Source organism: Littorina saxatilis, linkage group LG10, assembly GCF_037325665.1.
Source record: "Littorina saxatilis isolate snail1 linkage group LG10, US_GU_Lsax_2.0, whole genome shotgun sequence".
Classification (NCBI taxonomy): domain Eukaryota; kingdom Metazoa; phylum Mollusca; class Gastropoda; order Littorinimorpha; family Littorinidae; genus Littorina; species Littorina saxatilis.
The window spans coordinates 42,925,146-42,946,950 of record NC_090254.1 but is presented as its reverse complement, the minus strand read 5'-3'; the positions used below and the strand labels follow the sequence as shown (position 1 = coordinate 42,946,950).

Genomic DNA, 21,805 nt, shown 5'->3' with positions numbered 1-21,805 from the left:
CCCCCTGTGTGTTGTAATTGTCCCCTTGTCTATGTTATGTAATGTAATGTAAAACCTATACATGTACAAAAAAAATTATTAAAAAATATTAAAAAAACCCATTATATCGCGACAAAAACGACAATTCTTTTCATCTTTAAATCTAAGATGTTCTTCACATTTCAGTCATCAAAAATAAAATTTAGCACTCTCGCAGCATTTTGAGATTTAAAAAAAAACCCACCCGTGTACATATAGACCTACACGCCTGGTTTCACATGGGAAGCAACGTAGTTTTCTCTGATTTTAAATTATTTTTTTAATCTAAGAAAAACGAAAACTAAAATAATTGCTCTTTTCTGAATATTTTCTCTTTGTTATTTATCTATGTTTTAATCGAAGGTGTTCTTCACATTTCAGTCATCAAAAACAAAATTAAGCACTCTCGCCGCATTTTGATCTTAAAAAAATAAACTCGTGTACACCTAGTTTCACATGGGGAGCCATGTCGTTTTCTCTGATTTTAATCTAAGAAAAACAAAAACTAAAATATTTGCTATTTTCTTAATATGTTCTCCTTGTTATTTATCTATGTTTATACTTCAAAAGAAAACAATTTCAAATGTAACTGATTTTAATCTGAATATTTTTTTAATTTGTTTTTATTTGTTTCTGTTTATAGTGATACAAAGAAGTAATTTGAGAATGTGTTGTGCAGTTTGTGTACCAGGAACGCGTGCGTCAGATCATCAGTGCGCATGACCCGACCACGCCCCTCTTCCTGTATCTACCTCTACAGTCAGTGCATGTACCACTGGAAGTACGTATGGAAAGTGACAGGGAAGATAATACAGACAGACAACCAGCCAGCCAGCCAGCCAGCCAGCCAGCCAGACATACAGACATACAGCCAGAGAGACAGACAGACAAACAGACAGTCAGACAGACAGACAGACAGACAGAAAAATACTGGTGACGAGTCAGGAGGCTTAAACGATTAACAAGAAGTTGTTTCAATAAAGGGAGAGAGAGAGAGAGATAGAGAGAGAGAGAGAGAGAGAGAGAGAGAGAGAGAGATAGAGAGAGAGAGAGAGGCAGAGACAGACAGACAGACAGACAGACAGAGACAAAGAGACACAGAGAGACAGAAAGACAGAAAGACAGACAGAGAGACACTAAGACATCCATTAGCCAGACACACACACACGCACACACACACACACACAGACACACACACACACACATACACACACACACACACACGCACACACACACACACACACACACATACACACACACACACACACACACACACACACATACACACACAGATGGACAGACAGACACACAGACAGACAGAGACAGGGAGAAAGAGAAGTATAACAAAATTATAGTGACCGAATTCCGAAAGAACAGAGTTGCAAAGACATTGAAAAGATGAAGGCAGTATCAAAACGTAAACTAAAAGACTGTTAAAGAAACAGTGTGCAAATTGACAGGGAGAAAGAGAAGTAGAGGTTACATGCCGAGTCTCAGTGATTATCAAAAATAATGGTCGAAGTTAGCGGATCATGAAAAATGCGAGCTTCAGCGAGCTTTTTCATGACCGCGAACTGAGACCATTATTTTTAATAATCACTGAGACGAGGTATGTAACCTCTTTATTCCTCCTTTCTTCAGTTATTCAAAGAAAAGAGGAACATAATTTTTGTGCGAAAGTTTGATCGAATCCAAATCACTCAACCAGTCTACCTGCGCTGGCGATTGAATAATGCGCGGTTGTATAGTTCAGGGAAAATCAATCAAATCTGTTGACACTTCTTGTCAGTTTCCCTGTTTTGGACTAAAATCAAGTACACAGTTATGTTGTTATTCTGCTGTGCCGGTAAAGGCAGATAGTGTGTGTTCTGGTCATGTTTTAGGAAATGTTCTTTACTGAATTTCTTCGAATGGGACAAGCAGACGAACTTTAGCACCAGTGTTCCAACGTTAAAAACTGTATGAAGTTCCGTTTTCTGGGGCAAAATAGTGTATGAAACCACTGTATGTTCTTTAAATTGATGCGATGTGTGCATTTGGTTGCGTGTGATCTGTTTATAAAATGAAATATTGTCGAAAACTAACCGTCGGATTGCAGTCTCTTGTCCAAGCAACTCAGTTCAGAAAATTTGGAAGGGGAACTACTCTTGTCGTACGAGAGTTACTTGCCTTGGGAGTTTGCGTGCACTCATAAGAGATCCAAAGCGAGTTTCTCTGCACTGATCGTTAGATTTGGATTTAGAAAACAACCAAACTCATAGATTGTATATGAGGGGTTTTCAATTTGGGGGCAAAAATGAAAAAAAAAATCGGGGGGGGAATAATCTTCACCAAAGGAATCAGCAATAATTTTATGTTGAACTATACACATTGGGTATTCCATAGGTCGCTTCTTGCCACTTTTACAAAACTATGTGAAGAAATATAAAAATGTGAAAAAATGTACACATGTGAAAATGTCCGTCGTGTCACGGACAAGTTTTTTATTTTTTTTTATGATAAATTTAATCACTCAGTCCATTTCTTTTCAGTTACACAACACACAGATCAGCCTTCAATGGAATAAATCAAAATATGTGGGTTTTGTTTTAAAGAAAGTGCATTGATTACAGAAAATAATAGAGTAGAAAGAAAAAGTAATAAATCACAGCACACGTCAACACACATAAAACTGAAACAAATGCACACATTTATGTGAAACTTTTTTTTACTAGTAACTCTAAACGATGGCAACAAGCACCCAAAACCCTTGATTATGAAACAACATCTTTGGTTTGCAAATTAAGCCTTAGTGTGCAGTGTGACACGATGGACACGCTCGTGACACGATGGACACGCTCGTGACACGATAGACATTTGCACATACAAAAGGAAGCAAGTTTGAAAATTACATTTTTTTAAAATTGGGTATTAAACTAAGCAAACAAAAAGCAGAATTGGAATGCCTTTCCACATGGCATTTTTATAAAACTGAACGAGTCAAGAGGAACGACTGAAAAAGTGTAAAGGTAACCGTCTTTGAACTTAATGTCTGTTATGATAGCGAGCTCTAGGTTGAGTGAACACATTAGACTGCAACGGGGTGTGTCTCCGGAAAAGCTTCTCTTGCACATGATTCCATACAAATAGATCTACAGTGTAATGATCAGAGAAGCCATCTTTTTTAACTGGCTCAGAGATGACAGCCAGAATATCTTCATGGGGGTACCATAGTGTGTCCTTCATTCTTGGTGAAAAGAAACAATTGTCCTTTCCAAGTTGGTGCAAGCAGTCCACCAGGTATTCTCCATTGTCAACGTCTACCACTAGACCGGGATATGCCATCTTGTCGTAAGCGACAAACACCCAACGCCCAAGATAATCTTCCGGTCGAATTCCTTCTACACTCTTCAAAAAAAGTTAAGGATAACTTTTTTACAAGCACGCCACACATAACAGACAAGACCGAATTCTTTCTTTTTTTAAAAATTATATAATTGAACAACCAAGGCGTAATGACAAACAAAGCAAAGATCGAACGCGGCAGCGACAATTTAGCTAGAGTGTGTCAAACGTGACAACCCTCGAAAATGGAATTCACAACAATGTGAATCAGTGTCAATAACGCGTGTGCCCTCCGTTGTGTGCCAGGCATTCAACACATCGTTGGCGCATGGAGTGGATCAGGTTGCATATGTATGCTCTGGGAACTCCATTCCACTCCTGCTGGAGCCATTGCAGCAGTTGACCCAGATTGGCAGGAGGAGGGTGATGTTGACGTACCCGACAACAAAGCTCGTCCCACATGTGCTCTGTGGGGTTCAGGTCCGAGCTGTTGGCTGGCCACATCATCCTGTTGACCCTGGCCTGCTGGATGAAGGTGTTTACAGCTGCAAAGCAATGGGGAGATGCGTTGTCATCCTGAAGAATCGCACGAGGGCCGATCGCTTGGAGGGCTGGAACGACCAGGGGTTGCAGGATCTCATTCTGGTAGCGGACACCGGTCAAGTTGCCCACTACATGGTACAGAGGTGTCCTTTGACGTGTGCTGATCCCTCCCCAGACCATCACAGAGCCTCCGCCAAAACGCTGTCGTTCCAGAACAGCGCCTTCTGCGAAGGGCTCTCCGCGACGCCTTCACACTCGGATGCGACCATCAGCAGGTTCCAAGCAAAAGCGGGACTCAGGCTGTAAACAACACCTGAGCCCACTGCTGACTTTGCCACCTCACATGTTGAGTGCACCAGGCTCGGCGAGCTGCTCGGTGATTAGCAGTCAGGGTTGTTCCTCGGACTGGACGCCTTGCACGCAAGCCAAAGTTGTGTAAGCGGTTTCGGATCGTCTGACCACTAACAACAGTGTTGCCGTGGTAGCTTGTAGGCGTTGCCTAATGTTGTTTGCCGTAGCCATTCTTTGTTGCATGGCCTGCCTCTGAATGAAGCGATCCTCTCTTTGTGTGGTGACTCTGGGCCGACGAGAACGTTGTCGCTCCTGCACTCTTCCAGCTGCGTGGAATCTCTGTTTTAGTCTAATGATGACAGAGGGAGCCACTGCAAGCCTTGGGGCCACTTGCCTGGCAGCAACACTGTCTTGTAGCCATCCTATTGCCCTTACTCTATCCAAATTGCTGTTTTCTTCGTGGGGGCATGTTGCTACTGTGCATAATTGTGTCAGCGTGTCAACCTTTAAATACAAGGTGGTGAGCGATGTTAATAGCCAGGACCCTGTTGTAGCACGTGCATCACAACCTTTTGCCCTGGCATGCGTTCCGCAAACTTCATGGGGCTATAAAAAAAACACCCTTTTTCTACCAAAATGCAGAAACTTTTGAGAAGTCACACAAAGGGAAATAACTCTGCCTGCCAAACAAAATTCTAGGTCAAGACTCATTGTTCATTTGTTAATTCAAACACATTAATCTTTTGATTATTATGTCGATGTTTAATTTTTTGGCAATTTTTTATAATTAGATCCGTTTTTTCAACCGATCCTTAACTTTTTTTGAAGAGTGTATGTATCACTAGATCTACATGCTTACATTGTCAGGTGTATAGCTAGCCCATTTCATCGCCTATACATAAATAACTGAATTACATCGAACAAGACACACGAATATGTCCGTTGTGTCACAATTGTGTCCATCGTGTCACGACTGAGATCGTGACACGATGGACCGTGACACGATGGACAAATTTCAACAACAAAAATTATGAATGCTCCCTGTTCCAAATTTGATTGCAATTTCAAATCTAGATAGTTAAGTGTCCCAAAGTCCCATGTATTGAATGTGATTTGAGCACATTTCAAGTTTTAATCACTATCACACACCCCGTGACACGATGGACATAAAATAATTTTAATACTCACTTTGACAACTTCAGCACACCAATAAAATAAGACGTAAAGGCCACGCGGCGATAGGTTTTTCCTGAAAGGAGGCGACAAAAGGGACGCGATCTTGGTTACATTTAAAATTACGAAAAAAGGGACCCGTCATTGTTTTTCAGTCGCGTTCATTACACGTGACACGACGGACATAAAAAGTGAAGACAGCATTTTTTGCTCTTTTATTTTCGTTTCATAAATAAAGTATAAAAGGACATTAAACAAGCTGCTCACAGATCGGTTAGTGTTCTAAAAAACAATTTTTAGAATATTTTTTCATTCATGTACGATTTTTTTCTGACGATCTACAGACATTTGAAATTTTGCCTTCTAACCAAAAGACACCCATTTTTTGACACCCTCGCTTACTATCTGACATTAAAAGGTATAAGGTAAATACACAAATAACGCAAAACTCTTGACCAGTTTGCGAAGGACATTTTGAAGAAGACATTAACCCGAATTTCAGTACAATCGGAGCACTGTGTGAAGCTCTGAATTTTTTTGAAGTTCAAAGACACGTTTTTGCCTCAAAATTGAAAAACCGTCATATGGAGATTAATGTGTTCAAGCCTGTAGTTGCCAGTTTAAATGCAGTATGTTTGTATTGTTTGGTCTAGAAATGTATATTTCGTACATTGGAGCGTTCGGAACTTTTCAATCGCTAAAGTAGTTCCCTCAAAGTCTAACTCATCAACCTGTGAGCTATCGAGGATTCAGGCCCGTTGTTGGGTAAGTGATTTTGGTTGTTGGGTAAGTTACGTAGAGGTTACATGCCGAGTCTCAGTGATTATTAAAAATAATGGTCGAAGTTGGCGGATCATGAAAAATGCGAGCTTCAGCGAGCTTTTTCATGACCGCGAACTGAGACCATTATTTTTAATAATCACTGAGACGAGGTGTGTAACCTCTTTATTCCTCCTTTCTTCAGTTATTCAAAGAAAACAGGAGTTTTTGTGCGAAAGTTTGATCGAATCCGAATCACTCAACCAGTCAACCTGCGCAGGCGATCGATTAATGCGCGGTTGTATAGTTCCGTGCAAATCATTCCATTCTGTTAACACTTCTTGTCAGTTTCCCTGTTTTAGACTAAAATCAAGTACACAGATATGCTGTTATTCTGCTGTGGCGGTAAAGGCAGATATTGTGTGTTCTGTTTATGTTTTAGTATCGTTTAGAATAATGTTCTTTCGTCAAATGGGACTAGCAGACGAACTTTTGCACCCGTGTTCCAACGTTAATTACTGTATGAAGTTCAGTTTTCTGGGGAAAATAGTGTATGAAACCGCTTTATGTTGTTTAAATTGATGAGATGTGTGCATTTGGTTGCGTGTGATCTGTTTATAAAATGAAATATTGTTGAAAACTGACCGTCGGATTGCAGTCAGTGTTGTCGAAGAAACTGCGTTAAAAGAAGGGGAACTACTCTTGTCGGCAAGAGTATGAGTTACTTGCCTTGGGAATTTGCTTGTGATGAACGGTGTGTGCACGGCAGATCTAGATTCAGAAAACAACCTAACTCATGGATTTTATATGGAGATTCATGTGTTCAGGCCTGTAGTTGTTAATTTAAATGCGGTATGTTTGTATTGTTTGCTCCAGAGATGTATATTTCGTACGTATAGAGCGTTCGGAACTTTTCAGTCGCAAAAGTAGTACCAAAACAGAACAGCTTCTCAACCCATTGCACTATCGAGGATTCAGGCTGTTGCTGGCTCGTTATTTGTTTGGTTGCTGGGTCATTATCGAAAAATAACTAGCTCTACAAGTTTACAGAGGTAAAGAAGCAGAGGGGGGAATAACGAAAAATAACTAGCCCTACAAGTTTACAGAGAGAAAGAAGCAGAGGGGGGAATAAGTATAACAAAATTATAGTGACCGAATTCCGAAAGAACAGAGTTGCAAAGACATTGAAAAGATGAAGGCAGTATCAAAACGTAAACTAAAAGACTGTTAAAGAAACAGTGTGCAAATTGACAGGGAGAAAGAGAAGTATAACAAAATTATAGTGACCGAATTCCGAAAGAACAGAGTTGCAAAGACATTGAAAAGATGAAGGCAGTATCAAAACGTAAACTAAAAGACTGTTAAAGAAACAGTGTGCAAATTGACAGGTATACATATAGCACTTGATGATAATGTTTCAGGTTCCTGCCGTGTATGCCAACATGTATCCAAATCTAAAGACTGATGGGAGGCGAATATTTTCAGGTGAAATATGTTTATTTCTTTTCCAATCGTTTGTTTTTCTTATCTTCTTTGAACAGTTGGTTAGATTGAAAGCGTGTCTGCAACAACAACACAATGTCAAAACAAAGCAACACAATTATATAAACATTGATGGAACAAGTGTGCCATCCAAGCTACACCAATAAGGGGCTCCACTCACATAATTCTGTAACTTCAGCGGGACCGACGACGCTCTGCAGATTATCCCAGCCCGCTACACGTTGCATGAGAGGAAAACAGGCCAAGTACTCGTCATAATCCCTATCGCGGCATAAATAATAGGCAGTGCGTCGTCTGTGCCGCTGAAACTGCGCAGGTATATTCTGCCCATAAGCAGGTTACAGATACGATACAGACGCAAACATTAAAAATGTATTTGAAATATAAATGCATCTGACTTTACTTTAACAGGGCAAGTAACGGCTATGGATGACGTCATAGGAAACCTGACGTCATTCATCAAACAGAAAGGAATGTACAACGACACCCTTTTCGTCTTCACAGCTGATGTGGGTTTGTTTTTATTGTTTATTTGTTTGTTTTGGTTGTCTGCTCGCTTGACTGTGTACCTGCTTATTTGCTTGGTAGATAGTTAGTTTGTTTGTTTATGTGTGAGATTGTCTGTTTGATTGGTTGTTTCTTTGTGTGAGGAAGATAGCTGATACAGTCATCAGTCCTTCTCTTTGAAATCTGGTCGGAGTATCAGAATATTTGTCCTGTAGAGCTGCTGTGTTCACACTCTTTTAGTCAAGAGTACACATTCTGCTGCCTTCTCTCTATCTCTTTTGCGTTGTTGGTACGTATTTGCATAAACTCGCACAAAACAATGTGATAAGGTCAATTTTTCTTGACAGATTAAGATTATCTCCGGTACTGAGGCGTAGCTTTCACAATGAGGAAGTTGAAACTTGATCACGTGTTTATCAATAAATACAGAATTTATGGGAGTGTTCATTATGACCGTGATTTCGGTAAGGCTAAGAAATTCATACATTCAGAGAGAGAGAGAGAGAGAGAGAGAGAGAGAGAGAGAGAGAGAGAGAGAGAGAGAGAGAGAGAGAGAGAGAGAGAGAGAGAGAGAGAGAGAGAGAGACAAGACAAGACAAGACAAGACAAGACAAGACAAGACAAAATCTTTATTATCGAGGGTAATAGATAAGCAAGAATATTGCTTTTTTACATCCAGCCCTCGCCCTAATATAGGGTCAACAAGAACAGAAAACAATATAATCAAAGAACTATCACATCAAACTTAATACATTATAACTGTATATACAGATACAAATTTAAAAATAAATTGTCATACTGCATTTTAAGTACAATTTCCAATGATAAAAAGTGTCAATTTTTAACATAACTTAATTTAGATCTGCATATTATTATAATTTTGTTTAACATGCACATACATTTTAAATGAATTGATGAACCATTCAGCACATGTTTAGTTGCATTATGTGCGACATATAATTTTTTTTGAAGCTGTCTGTGTTTGTTTTATGCTTAAGAAAAATAGGCAGTGAGTTCCATAGGACCGCACCTGAATAAAGAAGGCTTGATTTGAAAAGGTCAATACGTGGAGTCGGTGTTATGATTTTTAGTCTGTTATAGTTCAAAATAAAATTATCACGTAATGTCTCCGGTGCATATCCTGACATCACTTTATGCATTATAACACCTTTATTATACATTAATCTTTTTTGAAATGGTAATACTTGCAAATTTTTATAATCAGATTCTGAAGGAGTGTGATTGTTAGCATAATAAGCTTAACTGCTCTTCTGTGAAGACTGGCTAAAGGTTTCAAAACATTAGCACTTGCACAATCCCATACAGTGGATGCATAATCAATATTTGACAAGATGTGATTGTAAAAAAAATCTTTCGCGAGTGGAGATTCAAGAAGTGTTTTATTTTTGATAACTGATATATTTTTTGGGAAGCAATCTTACAGATGTAATCAATGTGATCATGCCATGATAAATTATTATCAATCTTTACACCAAGGACTTTATGGTGAGACACTTCTTCCAATACTTGATTTTTAATATAAAGAGGTGGAATGCTCGATAATAGATTTTGTCGTTTCTGTCTTGTGGTTATGAGCATAAATTTTGTTTTTGTATGGTTAAGAGACATATGGTTTAACTCTGACCAATTCAGGAGTGCATCAATGCTTTCTTGGAGAGTTTTTGATAAATAATTTATGGAATGGTGACTAGAATGAATAGTAGTGTCATCTGCAAACAACTCACAGTTATTACGTATGCAAAGTGGTAAATCATTGACATAAATGGAGAACAATAATGGGCCTAAAACAGATCCCTGTGGGACCCCATATTTCAAAGTACTTTCATTTGAAAATGATGCATTAGTAAGTGTAATCTGTTTTCTATTTAAAAGAAAAGATTTAGGAATATTAATGGTGGTGCATTGTATGCCATATATTGACAATTTCCTGATGAGAAGAGAATGATCAATAACATCGAACGCCTTTGCAAAATCCACAAACAGTGCTGCAGAAAATTTGTTGGAATTTATGTTGGTTAGCCATTGGTCAATTAGATTTATAAGAGCTGTATGACATGAGTGCTTTTTGCGAAAACCAGATTATTTTGAATGGAATACATTGTTTTTATCAAAATGTGCTAGGGCATGTTTATATATATGTTTTTCCAAGGGTTTTGAAAGTGGTGACAGGATTGAAATAGGCCTGTAATTAGAGGGATCAGAAGGATCACCTGATTTAAACAGAGGGATTACCTTAGCTTGCTTAAATGCTGTTGTAATGCATAAGTTATAAATGTATGTCAAGGTGTCTGTGATTACAGGAGCAGCTTCCCCCTGCGGGTTAGGGGGAGTCCCATATTGGTTGGGACGAGAAAGAATTTACCCGATGCTCCCCAGCATGTCGTAAGAGGCGACTAACGGATTCTGTTTCTCCTTTTACCCTTGTTAAGTGTTTCTTGTATAGAATATAGTCAATGTTTGTAAAGATTTTAGTCAAGCAGTATGTAAGAAATGTTAAGTCCTTTGTACTGGAAACTTGCATTCTCCCAGTAAGGTAATATATTGTACTATGTTGCAAGCCCCTGGAGCACATTTTTGATTAGTGCTTTTGTGAACAAGACACAATTGACAAGTGGCTCTATCCCATTTCCCCCCTTCCCCCGTCGTGATATAACCTTCGTGGTTGAAAACGACGTAAAACACCAAATAAAGAAAGAAAGAACAGGAGCAGCTATTTTCAATATTTTACTGTCTATTCTATCTACACCCCGGGTTCCTGTTTGTTTGAGATGAACAAGTGCAAAGTAAACTTCAGACACAGTCATGTGTTGTAGTGGCATTTCTGCCTCTATTCTCTTGGATTTGCAATGATCTATCTAGGTATTTAAATCATTTTCTTGTGTTCTATCAATAGGAATAACTTTTTGCCCCACTGTAGAAAAATTTAAATTAAGTTTATCAGCGGAAATATCTTTCATGGCAGTAGGGTGTGAATTAGAACGCTTGTTTGTTAATAAATTAATGGCTTTCCAAATTGATTTTGAATCTTGTTTAGATGACACTAGTTCAGTAAAATAGTTTTTCTTTTTAGTTCTTTTTAGGGAACTTGCATTATTTCTTTGCCGTTTATATCATTCAAAATCACCCTTTGCTTTCAAATAATCCCTGTGGTTTGCAGCATCTTCTGTTTCTTGATCAAGCCACTTTGGTTTCTCAATGTCTAACTCTGTGCGTAATTAATGGTGTATGTTTATCATAAATAAAAATAAAAATATACCAATGCTCCAAAGCTTTATCAGGATTCTGAAAGCTATAGACTTCAGAAAGAGGACTGTGAATTAAATCAGAGAGAAAAGCATTTTATTAAAACGCGAGAAACGACGATAAGTTACAGTTTTATGTCCTGCTTTAGGGATTTTAATACCTTTCCTTGACCAGGGTGAGACACACTGGATAATGATCACTGCAGGATAAAATAGGAAACGCATGTTTCAATAATATTTTGTTTTTCTGACACGTAAATATGATCAATAAGAGTTTTAGAAACAGCCATGACCCTAGTGGGTAACTGAACCATTTGTTGCAAATCAAAGCTATTAATTTTATCATTCCAATTTTTATGTGGCTTCAGTAAATCAATATTAAAATCTCCTAAGAGCAAGATTTCTTTTGAATCCAGTGTTGCAGAGTCTATCATAATAGTAAAGTTATCTGCCCAATTTACTCTTTCAGAAGGGTTTCTATAAATAAATCCTAACAGTAAGGGCGGAGATCTTTTTAATTTAACTTCAATCCATATTGATTCAATTCCATGAACCTCAAGATGAGGTAGTCGTTTATATGTAACTGATTCACTTATGTAAACAGTAAGGCCTGTTTCATTCGTCTTAACAGGATCATTACGAATAAGAGTATATCCTGGAACAATGATGTCAGAGTCTAACACATTATCTGATAGTCTGGATTCAGAAAAACCAAACATATGAAAACTTTTTCCAGAATTAAAAAGTACATTTGAAACATCAGTCATTTTGTTATATAAAGGATTAATATTCAGGTGTCCTATGCGAAGCCCTTCCTTATTCGGCCAATATGTTTTAGTTGAAGTCATGGTAATGTTTATAATTCCACAGCTTTTCCTTTTTTTAAAATAATGATGAAAAGCAAGTAATGAAAAGTGACTACTTTTACACAGACTATGCAAGCCTGTTGAAAAGTTGCTTGCAATTTGAAAAAGAGAATACAGGTGTATAATAACAATAATTGTCAGTAAGTACTGGTGTCACATGACTGATGTGAACCAGTTGATTGGCTAATGGCGATGCGCTAAAACTGTTAGCGCACTCTTGGAGTGCGCTAACTTTTCCACAGAGCGTATTCTTCCGCCCTTTGCCTAAGCGAGACTGTGCTCTCATCCTCAGAATTAATGAATGACATGTAGCTTATATTCTCCACAATACCAAATGACCATAAATTCCCTGCTTCTCAATTAAAGCAGAAGTGGTGTTTTTTTCTGACAGATTGCATGTGCCTGTGCCACAGTGCCACTGATCTAAAAATAGAAGCCGCTGTGTTTCATCTCATTTTCGCCGACTTGCATAGAAGTTCTTCTCATATGCGGTGTTAGTGGCATGTAGCTTATCATCCACATTACCACATGATGAGTTAGTATACAATTCCCAGCGGCTAACAGAAAACACAAGTGTTATTCCGATAACGTACCAGCCAGAAATCTCCTTAATAAATAAATAGACCAGTATTTGGAAGACTGACTCGATCGACTCTGTCATACGTAGCAGACTACACTGAAATACGACTGCATCAGTTCAGTAAATGAATGGTTTCCGAATTATTATTTCAAGGCAAGAACAATCGTAATCGAAAACGTGTAGGGTTCAGAACGTTCTTACCATATATAAGACTTATTACCAGCCTGCCTCATGCGTGCAGACTCAGTGCAGACTGCAGTGGTTCGATTGCCCTAGCCTAGCAGACGACATAAACCCCGCTCAGCAAATTAACATGTTGGGCAAATGTGAACGAAAAAACGATGGGGATATAATACGTGTAGGGTTCAGAGCATTCTTACCGTTCATATTTAGTATCAGACTCCCCGATGAGTGAAGATACAACACGGGAAATATGCCACATTTATTTTGAAAATGTGCTAACCGTCGAGTCCTTCGGGGGGTAGTCAATTCAAGGGGAGTCACTCCGCACAGTCAATCCGTCGAAGCTCGACTAGAGGTTTCGCCTGAATCGCAAATAACGAAGAGCACAGTCCTTTCTCCGAGTTCAAATGAGGTCTCTCTGAAAGATCATCACTGTTCAGCTTAACGCTACACTGGAATTTACCAACAGAAATTAAAATGCGTGTGACGAAAGCACGACACACTTGAGACACCCCACACAGAAGTAGATCTTACTGTACACGACCTGACCACACAGTTATGCCTATTCAAATGCGCGTAGCAAAATGTGCGTTTGGAATCTTCTTTTTTCTATGGCGGTACTGACAATATCGTTATTGAAACAATCCCAGTGCACTAAGGGATTTATAGAGCAAATCTCGAAAATAATTTCTGAACTCAGCGCTATGCGCTTCGTTCAATAATGAATTTTCTCGATTTGCTCTATAAATCCCTTAGTGCACTGGGATGTCTCAATAACTTAAATTATAAATGTTATACTAACAATTCCGAATTCAGTCAGAAGTCAGAACGTTTAATCGCCAAAAACATGATAGTTCATTGCGTATGATGGGGAGGTTGGGGGAGAAGGAAACAATTTCGAAGGCAAGAAAAGCGTTATAATGTACAAATCATGGGGATGGTTCACGGTTTTCATCCCTCACCCGACATGGGAAGTTCCGCGTCAGTTTTTGTATTGTCCGTTTGTTCAGTGTGTAAAGCAAATTAACACAGTTCTTTCGAATGTCTCAGCACAAGCAAAAGTCCCGAATTCGTAATAATCAAACTGAATAATGTCAGCAACTCAATATTGTCAGACACTTTATTTCCAAATCTATATACCACCACATACACAAGGTGAAGATAAACACCTCTTAGTCAACACATCAATTCAGTCGAACTCATCAGTTCACTGACAATTGATGAAGAATTAAATAAATTGCTACTAAATTCAAAGAGAATTACAATGTCAGGAATCTGTTGATCCTTAAATTCAGAAATAGCAGCAACACCGTCATATAATTATATTGATGCACTTACAAATGTAATCAACTCCTTTTGATTACATTGGTAACAGTCCATATGATAATCAGAGGAAGTGTAGGCTTACGTATTTTGTTCTCACAAAAAAAGATAGCTCAGCCATGAGCATAGTCACAATTCGAAATTCATAATAATCAAACTGAATAATGTCAGCAACTCAATATTATCATACACTCAATGACCAATACTATACACCACCACGGACACGAGAGTGCAAAGAGAGAGAGAGAGAGAGAGAGAGAGAGAGAGAGAGAGAGAGAGAGAGAGAGAGAGAGAGAGAGAGAGAGAGAGAGAGAGAGAGAGAGAGAGAGAGAGAGAGAGGGAGGGGGAGGGAGAGAGAGAGAGAGAGACTGAGAGAGAGAGAGGGGGAGGGAGAGAGAGAGAGAGAGAGAGAGAGAGAGAGAGAGAGAGAGAGAGAGAGAGAGAGAGAGACACACTACTGGTTACTGGTGTACGTGTTTTCTTTTTATTTAATAGTTAGAGAAAGTAGAAGCGTATGCATTAAACCGAAGTTTCATTGTAACCGAGTTCACACCAAGTGGACTTCGCCATAACAATATTCACACCATTGTCGCAGAACGGGGGATGGACTGAGTTCTACGGCAACAACTACCCGCTGAGGGGAGGAAAAGTGACGGTGTGGGAGGGAGGGACCAGGGCGGCGGCCTTCCTACACGGATGGGGGCTACCCAAGACTGGCATCCGTTATGACGGGTAACAAAATTAATAGGAAAGAGCATGACATACAATAACATAACGTAACACAACATCACATAAGTGAAGAGAAGAGAAGAGAAGATAACATAACATAACATAACATAAATCCAAAAACAAAGAGACTGCCATTCATTCATTCATTCGCTCGGCTTCCTGACGAGTGGACGTAAACTGAGACAGTTGGGTCGAAATATCTGTGAATGTATTGTTTTGTAAATAACATAACATAACATAACATAACATAACATAACATAACATAACATAACATAACATAACATAACATAACATAACATAACATACCATACCATACCATACCATACCATAACATACCATAACATAACATAACATAACATAACATAACATAACATAACATAACATACATAACATAACATAAGAAAGCATGAGCAGAAATGACATGACGTTACGTCACGAAACGAGACGTAACGCACGCCACATGTATTAAAACATAACATTGCAGTACATACCATGACATAACGTCACACCACAACACGTTATGGAAGTGCCAGCCAGCTGCTGGTTGTCAGTAAATAAATATTACAGGTAGTTGTTGAATTAGGTAAATAGTTTTTCAAAATGATATGAATTGATGAATCAATGGTTCTATGGACACGTAGACAATTAATTTGGTAAAAAAACCTAAAAACCAGAAACAACAACAAACAAGCAAACAAACAAACAAACAAACAAACCAGCAAATTAATAAACACAAACATCGAGTCCACATACGACATCCCAATGCATGGCGTGTCTGTGTTTCAGTGTGAATGAGTTCACTGAGCGTGAAACGGGCGATTCCTATAATTTTACTGGGAAATAACGTGTTCTTTAGTCGGGATTTTGTTCTTCTTCAGGATGATGCACGCGGTTGACTGGTTTCCAACAATTGTATCCGCTGCTGGTGGCGAAGTGAAGAGTAAGTAGCGATTTATTTCTACGGCGAACAAGGTTTTTTCCTTTGAAGTTTTGGGTAGACACAAGTCAAGTGATCTAGTTCTGGTAGATGATTGCTACCGAACGAGGGATGCGTGCGTTTATTCGCCTTTCTCGGGGTCTGTCGATCAAGGAAGTTATTTACTTGTCTTTGTTTTTGGCTTTATGTCTGTCTATTTGTCTGTGGTGTTGTGTATGTACGTGTGTGTGTGTGTGTGTGTGTGTGTGTGTGTGTTTGTGTGTGTGTGTGTGTGTGTTTGTGTGTGTGTGTTTGTGACTCTGTGTGTGTGCTGGTGTTAGTGTGTGTTAGTGTGTGTTAGTGTGTGTGTGTGTGTGTGTGTGTCTCTGTCTGTCTGTCTGTCTGTCTGTCTGTCTGTATGTCTCTCTCTCTCTCACACACACACACACACACACACACACACACACACACACACACACACACACACACACACACACACACACACACTCTCATGCCCTTTTTGTTTTTCACCTTCCACCTTTTTGTCTTTTTGTCTATATTATCATTTCTCCTCATTTGCTTCTTTTACCCAATTCTGTATATTTGTTTTCAATACTTATTAGGTGTTTTGCTGCATGTGTCCTTCGGTGTGTAGCAGGGTGACGCAGTAGTCCCCCTTTCACTCCAGTCGCTCTGCATTCACAGAGTTGTATCCCTTCCTTGATCGTGAATTCACTGATGTGAAAATAATGGATAGCGCACAGCCAATGAAACAGCGTAACCAGAGTGCCGCCATCTTACTGCACCGTACCACACTGACAAATAGGTCAAAGGGAAATAATCGTAGTTTCGAGAGTTGACAGCAGTCTTCTTTCGCTGTATCGAACGGTGTCCCAAGATGGCGGATCCGGTGGCGTCAATGTTTTGATAGCCAATAAGAAGGGACGCGCTATTCATATGTATATGTTTAGATCAGTGTCGTGAACTACATGTATTTATAGTTGCTGTTCGTTTCTATTATGCGTCGGTTAACCTCACCTGTCAAATATCGGGAACCGCTTGTAATGGGGTCTAAGATAAGTTAAGATAAGAAAACTTCAATGTCCATTTTCATTTTACATAAACATGAAAATTGTCTTTTGGCACCACATCGCATTTAACAACGTGTGAAACGTAACGAGTCTAGCTGCTGCTGTCTTCTTGTATGCTCAAGCAAATATTGGAGTTCAGCAATAGGAGATTGTTATAATGGCTAGCATGCTGTTGTCTCCCTTCGACCAGTTCATTGCATGTGCGGTACCTATGTACTATCGGTTCTAAGTTTGCATCAGTCATGCGCACTGATATACCTCCGAACAGTAAGCCTGCCATGTGGTCACCGAATAAATGACTGTTGCACCTCACTCTTTGTGTCCGTTGGTTTGTCCATAAAACAACCCCAAGACATTACAATTGTTATAGGGCGATTGGTTTATTTGGAACGCCAAAACTGACATTTTACCTATTAGAATCTTCCGGTAGATTTCCGGTAGATTTCCGGTATCTCAGGCTCCCATTGGCAGAAATTCTACCCGTATTGCTCAGAGAGTCAGCTAATCCAGTGCCGAGATGTTATCTACCGGTAGACTCCACCCGGTAAAAAGTCTGTTTTGGCGTTCCATAGATTAAACCCGAACTCTCTCCTGTTTGTCAGGTTTTGCCTACATAGGTAATTTGAATGATTCGTGACGGGCGAAGTGGCGCAGTGGTAAAACGTCGGCCTCCTAATCGGGAGGTCGTGAGTTCGAAGCCCGGTCGCTGCCGCCTGGTGGGTTAAGAGTGGAGATTTTTCCGATCTCCCAGGTCAACTTATGTGTAGACCTGCTTGTGACTTAACCCCCTTCGTGTGTACCCGCAAGCACAAGACCAAGTGCGCACGGAAAAGATCCTGTAATCCCTGTCAGAGTTCGGTGGGTTATGGAAACACGACAATACCCAGCATGCCTCCCCAACGAATGCGGAGTGAAGCTGACTATGCTCTCAGAGTATAGTGTGGGGAACCCAAATGGGCAAACGAGCTCACACGTCACCAGAATTTCTGGAACGCTGAAGAAGAAGAAGAATGTTTCGTGCATTTGGTTACCCATGTGCCTACTCTCTAACTAACTCTGACTATTTACAGACAAGGACATCGACGGTATGAGCATGTGGGATGCAATTACCTCCCTTGGCCCTTCTCCACGGAACGAGTTCATCTATAATCTGGACGACACCATTCTTCCAATTGAGGGACATGCTGCCATCAGGTAAAAGAGTAGGTGTAACTTTGAGTAAAACATTCAGCGCTTTCATGTCGCACCGTGATCTAACTCAGGGCTCTCCACAGATACTCTTTTTAGAGGGTACCGGGACCCCAATCTTTGATGCAGAGGCAGGGCTCCCCATAGTGCCTGTCCCTGCGTCCTATACGCACTGGAAGCCAAAATCACGTTCTAGAAATTCATGGAGGGTTGCATTAGAGGGTACAACGACCAGAAGGTGCATTGTATTGTATGGTATTGCATGGTAATTATTGTATTGTATTCAATTGTATCGTATATCGTATCGTATCGTATCGCATCGTGTAGTATCATATCGTATCGTATCGTATCGTATCGTATCGTGCCTTATCGGATCGTGTCTTATCGTATTGTATTATGAATCAAAACCCAAGAAAGGTAGGTTGTTGGAACGTTTGTTACTGACAAAACAATACATTCACACATATTTCGACCCAACGATTTTAATATTCGATTCAATCAAGATAAGTTTTGTGTGAATATTTGTTTGTCTGTTCACGTAAAAGACCGTTGGGTCGAAATATCTGTGAATGTATTGTTTTATCAATAACAAACGTTCCAACAACCTACCTTTCTTTCTTTCTTTTTTGATTCTGAATTTTGAAACGTTGGTAGTCTCTTTGTTTTTACATTTAGTCAAGTTTTGACTAAATGTTTTAACATTGAGGGGGAATCGAGACGAGGGTCGTGGTGTATGTGTGTGTGTGTGTGTGTGTGTGTTTGTGTGTGTGTGTGTGTGTGTGTGTGTGTGTGTGTGTGTGTGTGTCTGTGCGTGTGTGTGTGTAGAGCGATTCAGAGTAAACTACTGGACCGATCTTTATGAAGTTTTACATGAGAGTTTCTGGGTATGATATCCCCAGTCTTTTTTTTTTCATTTTTTTAATAAATGTCTTTGATGACGTCATATCCGGCTTTTTGTAAAAGTTGAAGCGGCACTGTCACACCCTCATTTTTTTTAACAATCAAATTGATTGAAATTTTGGCAAAGCAATCTTCGACAAAGGCCGGACTTTGGTATTGCATTTCAGCTTGGAGGCTTAAAAATCAATTCATGACTTTGGCCATTAAAAATCTGAAAATTGTAAATAAAATTATTTTTTTATAAAACGATCCAAAATTACGTTCATCTTATTCTTCATCATTTTCTGATTCCAAAAACATATAGATATGTTATATTCGGATAAAAAACAAGCTCTGAAAATTAAAAATATAAAAATTATGATTAAAATTAAACTTCCGAAATCGATTTAAAAACAATTTCATCTTATTCCTTGTCGGTTCCTGATTCCAAAAACATATATAGATATGATATGTTTGGATTAAAAACACGCTCAGAAAGTTAAAACGAAGAGAGGTACAGAAGAGCGTGCTATGCAGCACAGCGCAACCACTACCGCGCTAAACAGGCTCGTCAATTTCACTGCCTTCTACGGACTACGGTCATTGTGAAAAAATGCAGTGCATTCAGTTTCATTCTGTGAGTTCCACAGCTTGACTAAATGTAGTAATTTCGCCTTACGCGACTTGTTGGATTTGTATTGTATTGTGATTGACTTCAGACAGGGGGACTATAAACTGGTCAAGGGATTCCCGGGTGTGTTCAGCGGGTGGTATCTGCCTGACCAAGAGTATGATGGACACGCTGACCAGAGGGAACGAGACAGACACCTCAGTGGCGAACTTGGACCTTCCCGCCTGTACAATTTGAAAGGTGTGGGGATAGATTTGTTAAATATTGTTTTCTTTGGTGTGTTTTTGGATGCTTCAATTGCTGTTTTGTCAGTTGGTTGGTTGGTCGATCGGTTGGTTTGTGAGTGTGTGTGTGTGTGTGTGTGTGTGTGTGTGTGTGTGTGTGTGTGTGTGTGTGTGTGTGTGTGTGTGTGTGTGTTTGTGTGTGTAGTTTATTTACACACACACACACACACACACACACACACACACACACACACACACACAGTCACACACACACACACACACACACACACACACACACACACACACACACACACACACACACACACACACACACACACACACACACACGTTTCGAAAGATATACAATCTTGGAAATACGAGCCACTTCTGAACTAGTTGCGTCACCAGTTATCTATACAACACTATAATTTGTTGACCGCTGTGTCCACAGACGACCCCACAGAGCACAGCGACCTGGCTGACCACATGCCGGACCTGGTCAAGACACTGGAGGACCGGATCAGTGTGTACATGAAGCAGTACATAAAGCCCAACTTCCCGGCCGACGACCCAGACTCCAACCCCGATAAATATGGAGGCGTGTGGACACCCGGATGGTGTTAAGGCTGTTTAGGGGCTCCGCTCACCTATGTAACTTCAGCAGGACCGACGACGCACTGCAGATATCCCAGCCCGCTACACGTTGATAAAATGAAAACAGGCCAAGTACTCGTCATAATCCCTATCGCGGCATAAATAGTAGGCAGTGCGTCGTCTGTGCCGCTGAAACTGCGCGGGTATATTCTGCCCATTATCTGAATGGTCTTCATGCTAAGGAAATTAGAATCCAACTACAATGATGTTAAGGGGAGGTTCTAGTATAAAATATCACCAAAATCGCTTCAGTTGTGATTTTGGGGTTCTTGCAATAATGGGTAGATAAAACATTGTATAGTATTGTGGTGGAAGAAATTTCACCAAATCATTAAACCGTTAAAATGACAGTTTAACCGCCAAAAAACACTCTGCTCCTTGTTTCTTGGTCCCTAATCGTCGGATTTACACCAAAATTGGACCATTGTCCCTAACTGATCTCCAATACAAACTTTTCAAGAAGAAAAAGTTAATTATTGGCAGTTAAAAACCCGTTATAAACCGTTATTTTCTAATTTTTCACCGATCTTTATGAAATGTTGTGGTTAGGTTGGTTGTCCCTAACTGAATTTCAACAAGAATAAAAAGTTGATTTTTGGCAGTTAAAAAACCGTTAAATCCCGTTTTTTCACCAATCTTTATGAAATTTTGTGAGTAGGTCCGTTGTCCATAACTGAGTTTCAATACGTACTTTTCAGAAGAAAACCAAGCTTTTGTCAGTTATAAACCGTTATTTTCTAATTTTTCACCGATCTTTATGAAATGTTGTGAATTTCAACAAGAATAAAAAGTATCTAAACTTTGAAGCCTTTTTTTCTCAGAATGATGTTTTCGGCACCTTGCTTCGCCGTTTCCTTGATAACTCAAAATGTTCTCAACCGACTGGAACAAAACGTAGCATGGCTTTTTAGTATTCATAGGACTACACTTTGTGGAAGGCGTTTGTGGGTCGGGATAAAATCAAAGAAAATATAGCTTGTCAGTTAAAACCGTTATATGTAAATATGATGAAATCAACGTTTTAATTAAAATAACGTAATTTTGATTCCACAAAATGTAGTCCAATTACATGTTATTGTATGTTTTGAATTTCTTTAAAAAATGTGCGCTCCTTGAAGAATTATCAAGGAAACGCCAAAATCACTATTTTCGGTTTCTAG

The 21,805-nt window shown here is 39.4% G+C and overlaps 1 protein-coding gene across 1 annotated transcript in view; it reads left to right on the top strand.

Annotated features, from left to right (window-relative positions):
• Positions 1-20,854, top strand: part of LOC138978873 (arylsulfatase B-like) — a 32,009-nt gene extending 11,155 nt beyond the window's left edge. Inside the window, exons 8-15 of the mRNA XM_070351680.1 lie at positions 698-799; positions 7,530-7,593; positions 8,023-8,120; positions 14,929-15,065; positions 15,941-16,002; positions 18,140-18,263; positions 19,856-20,007; positions 20,443-20,854. Of these exons, the coding sequence (XP_070207781.1) occupies positions 698-799; positions 7,530-7,593; positions 8,023-8,120; positions 14,929-15,065; positions 15,941-16,002; positions 18,140-18,263; positions 19,856-20,007; positions 20,443-20,615 (912 nt within the window). The 3' untranslated portion in view covers positions 20,616-20,854. The remainder of the gene's footprint in view (positions 1-697; positions 800-7,529; positions 7,594-8,022; positions 8,121-14,928; positions 15,066-15,940; positions 16,003-18,139; positions 18,264-19,855; positions 20,008-20,442) is intronic.
• The last annotated feature ends 951 nt before the right edge of the window (positions 20,855-21,805 follow it).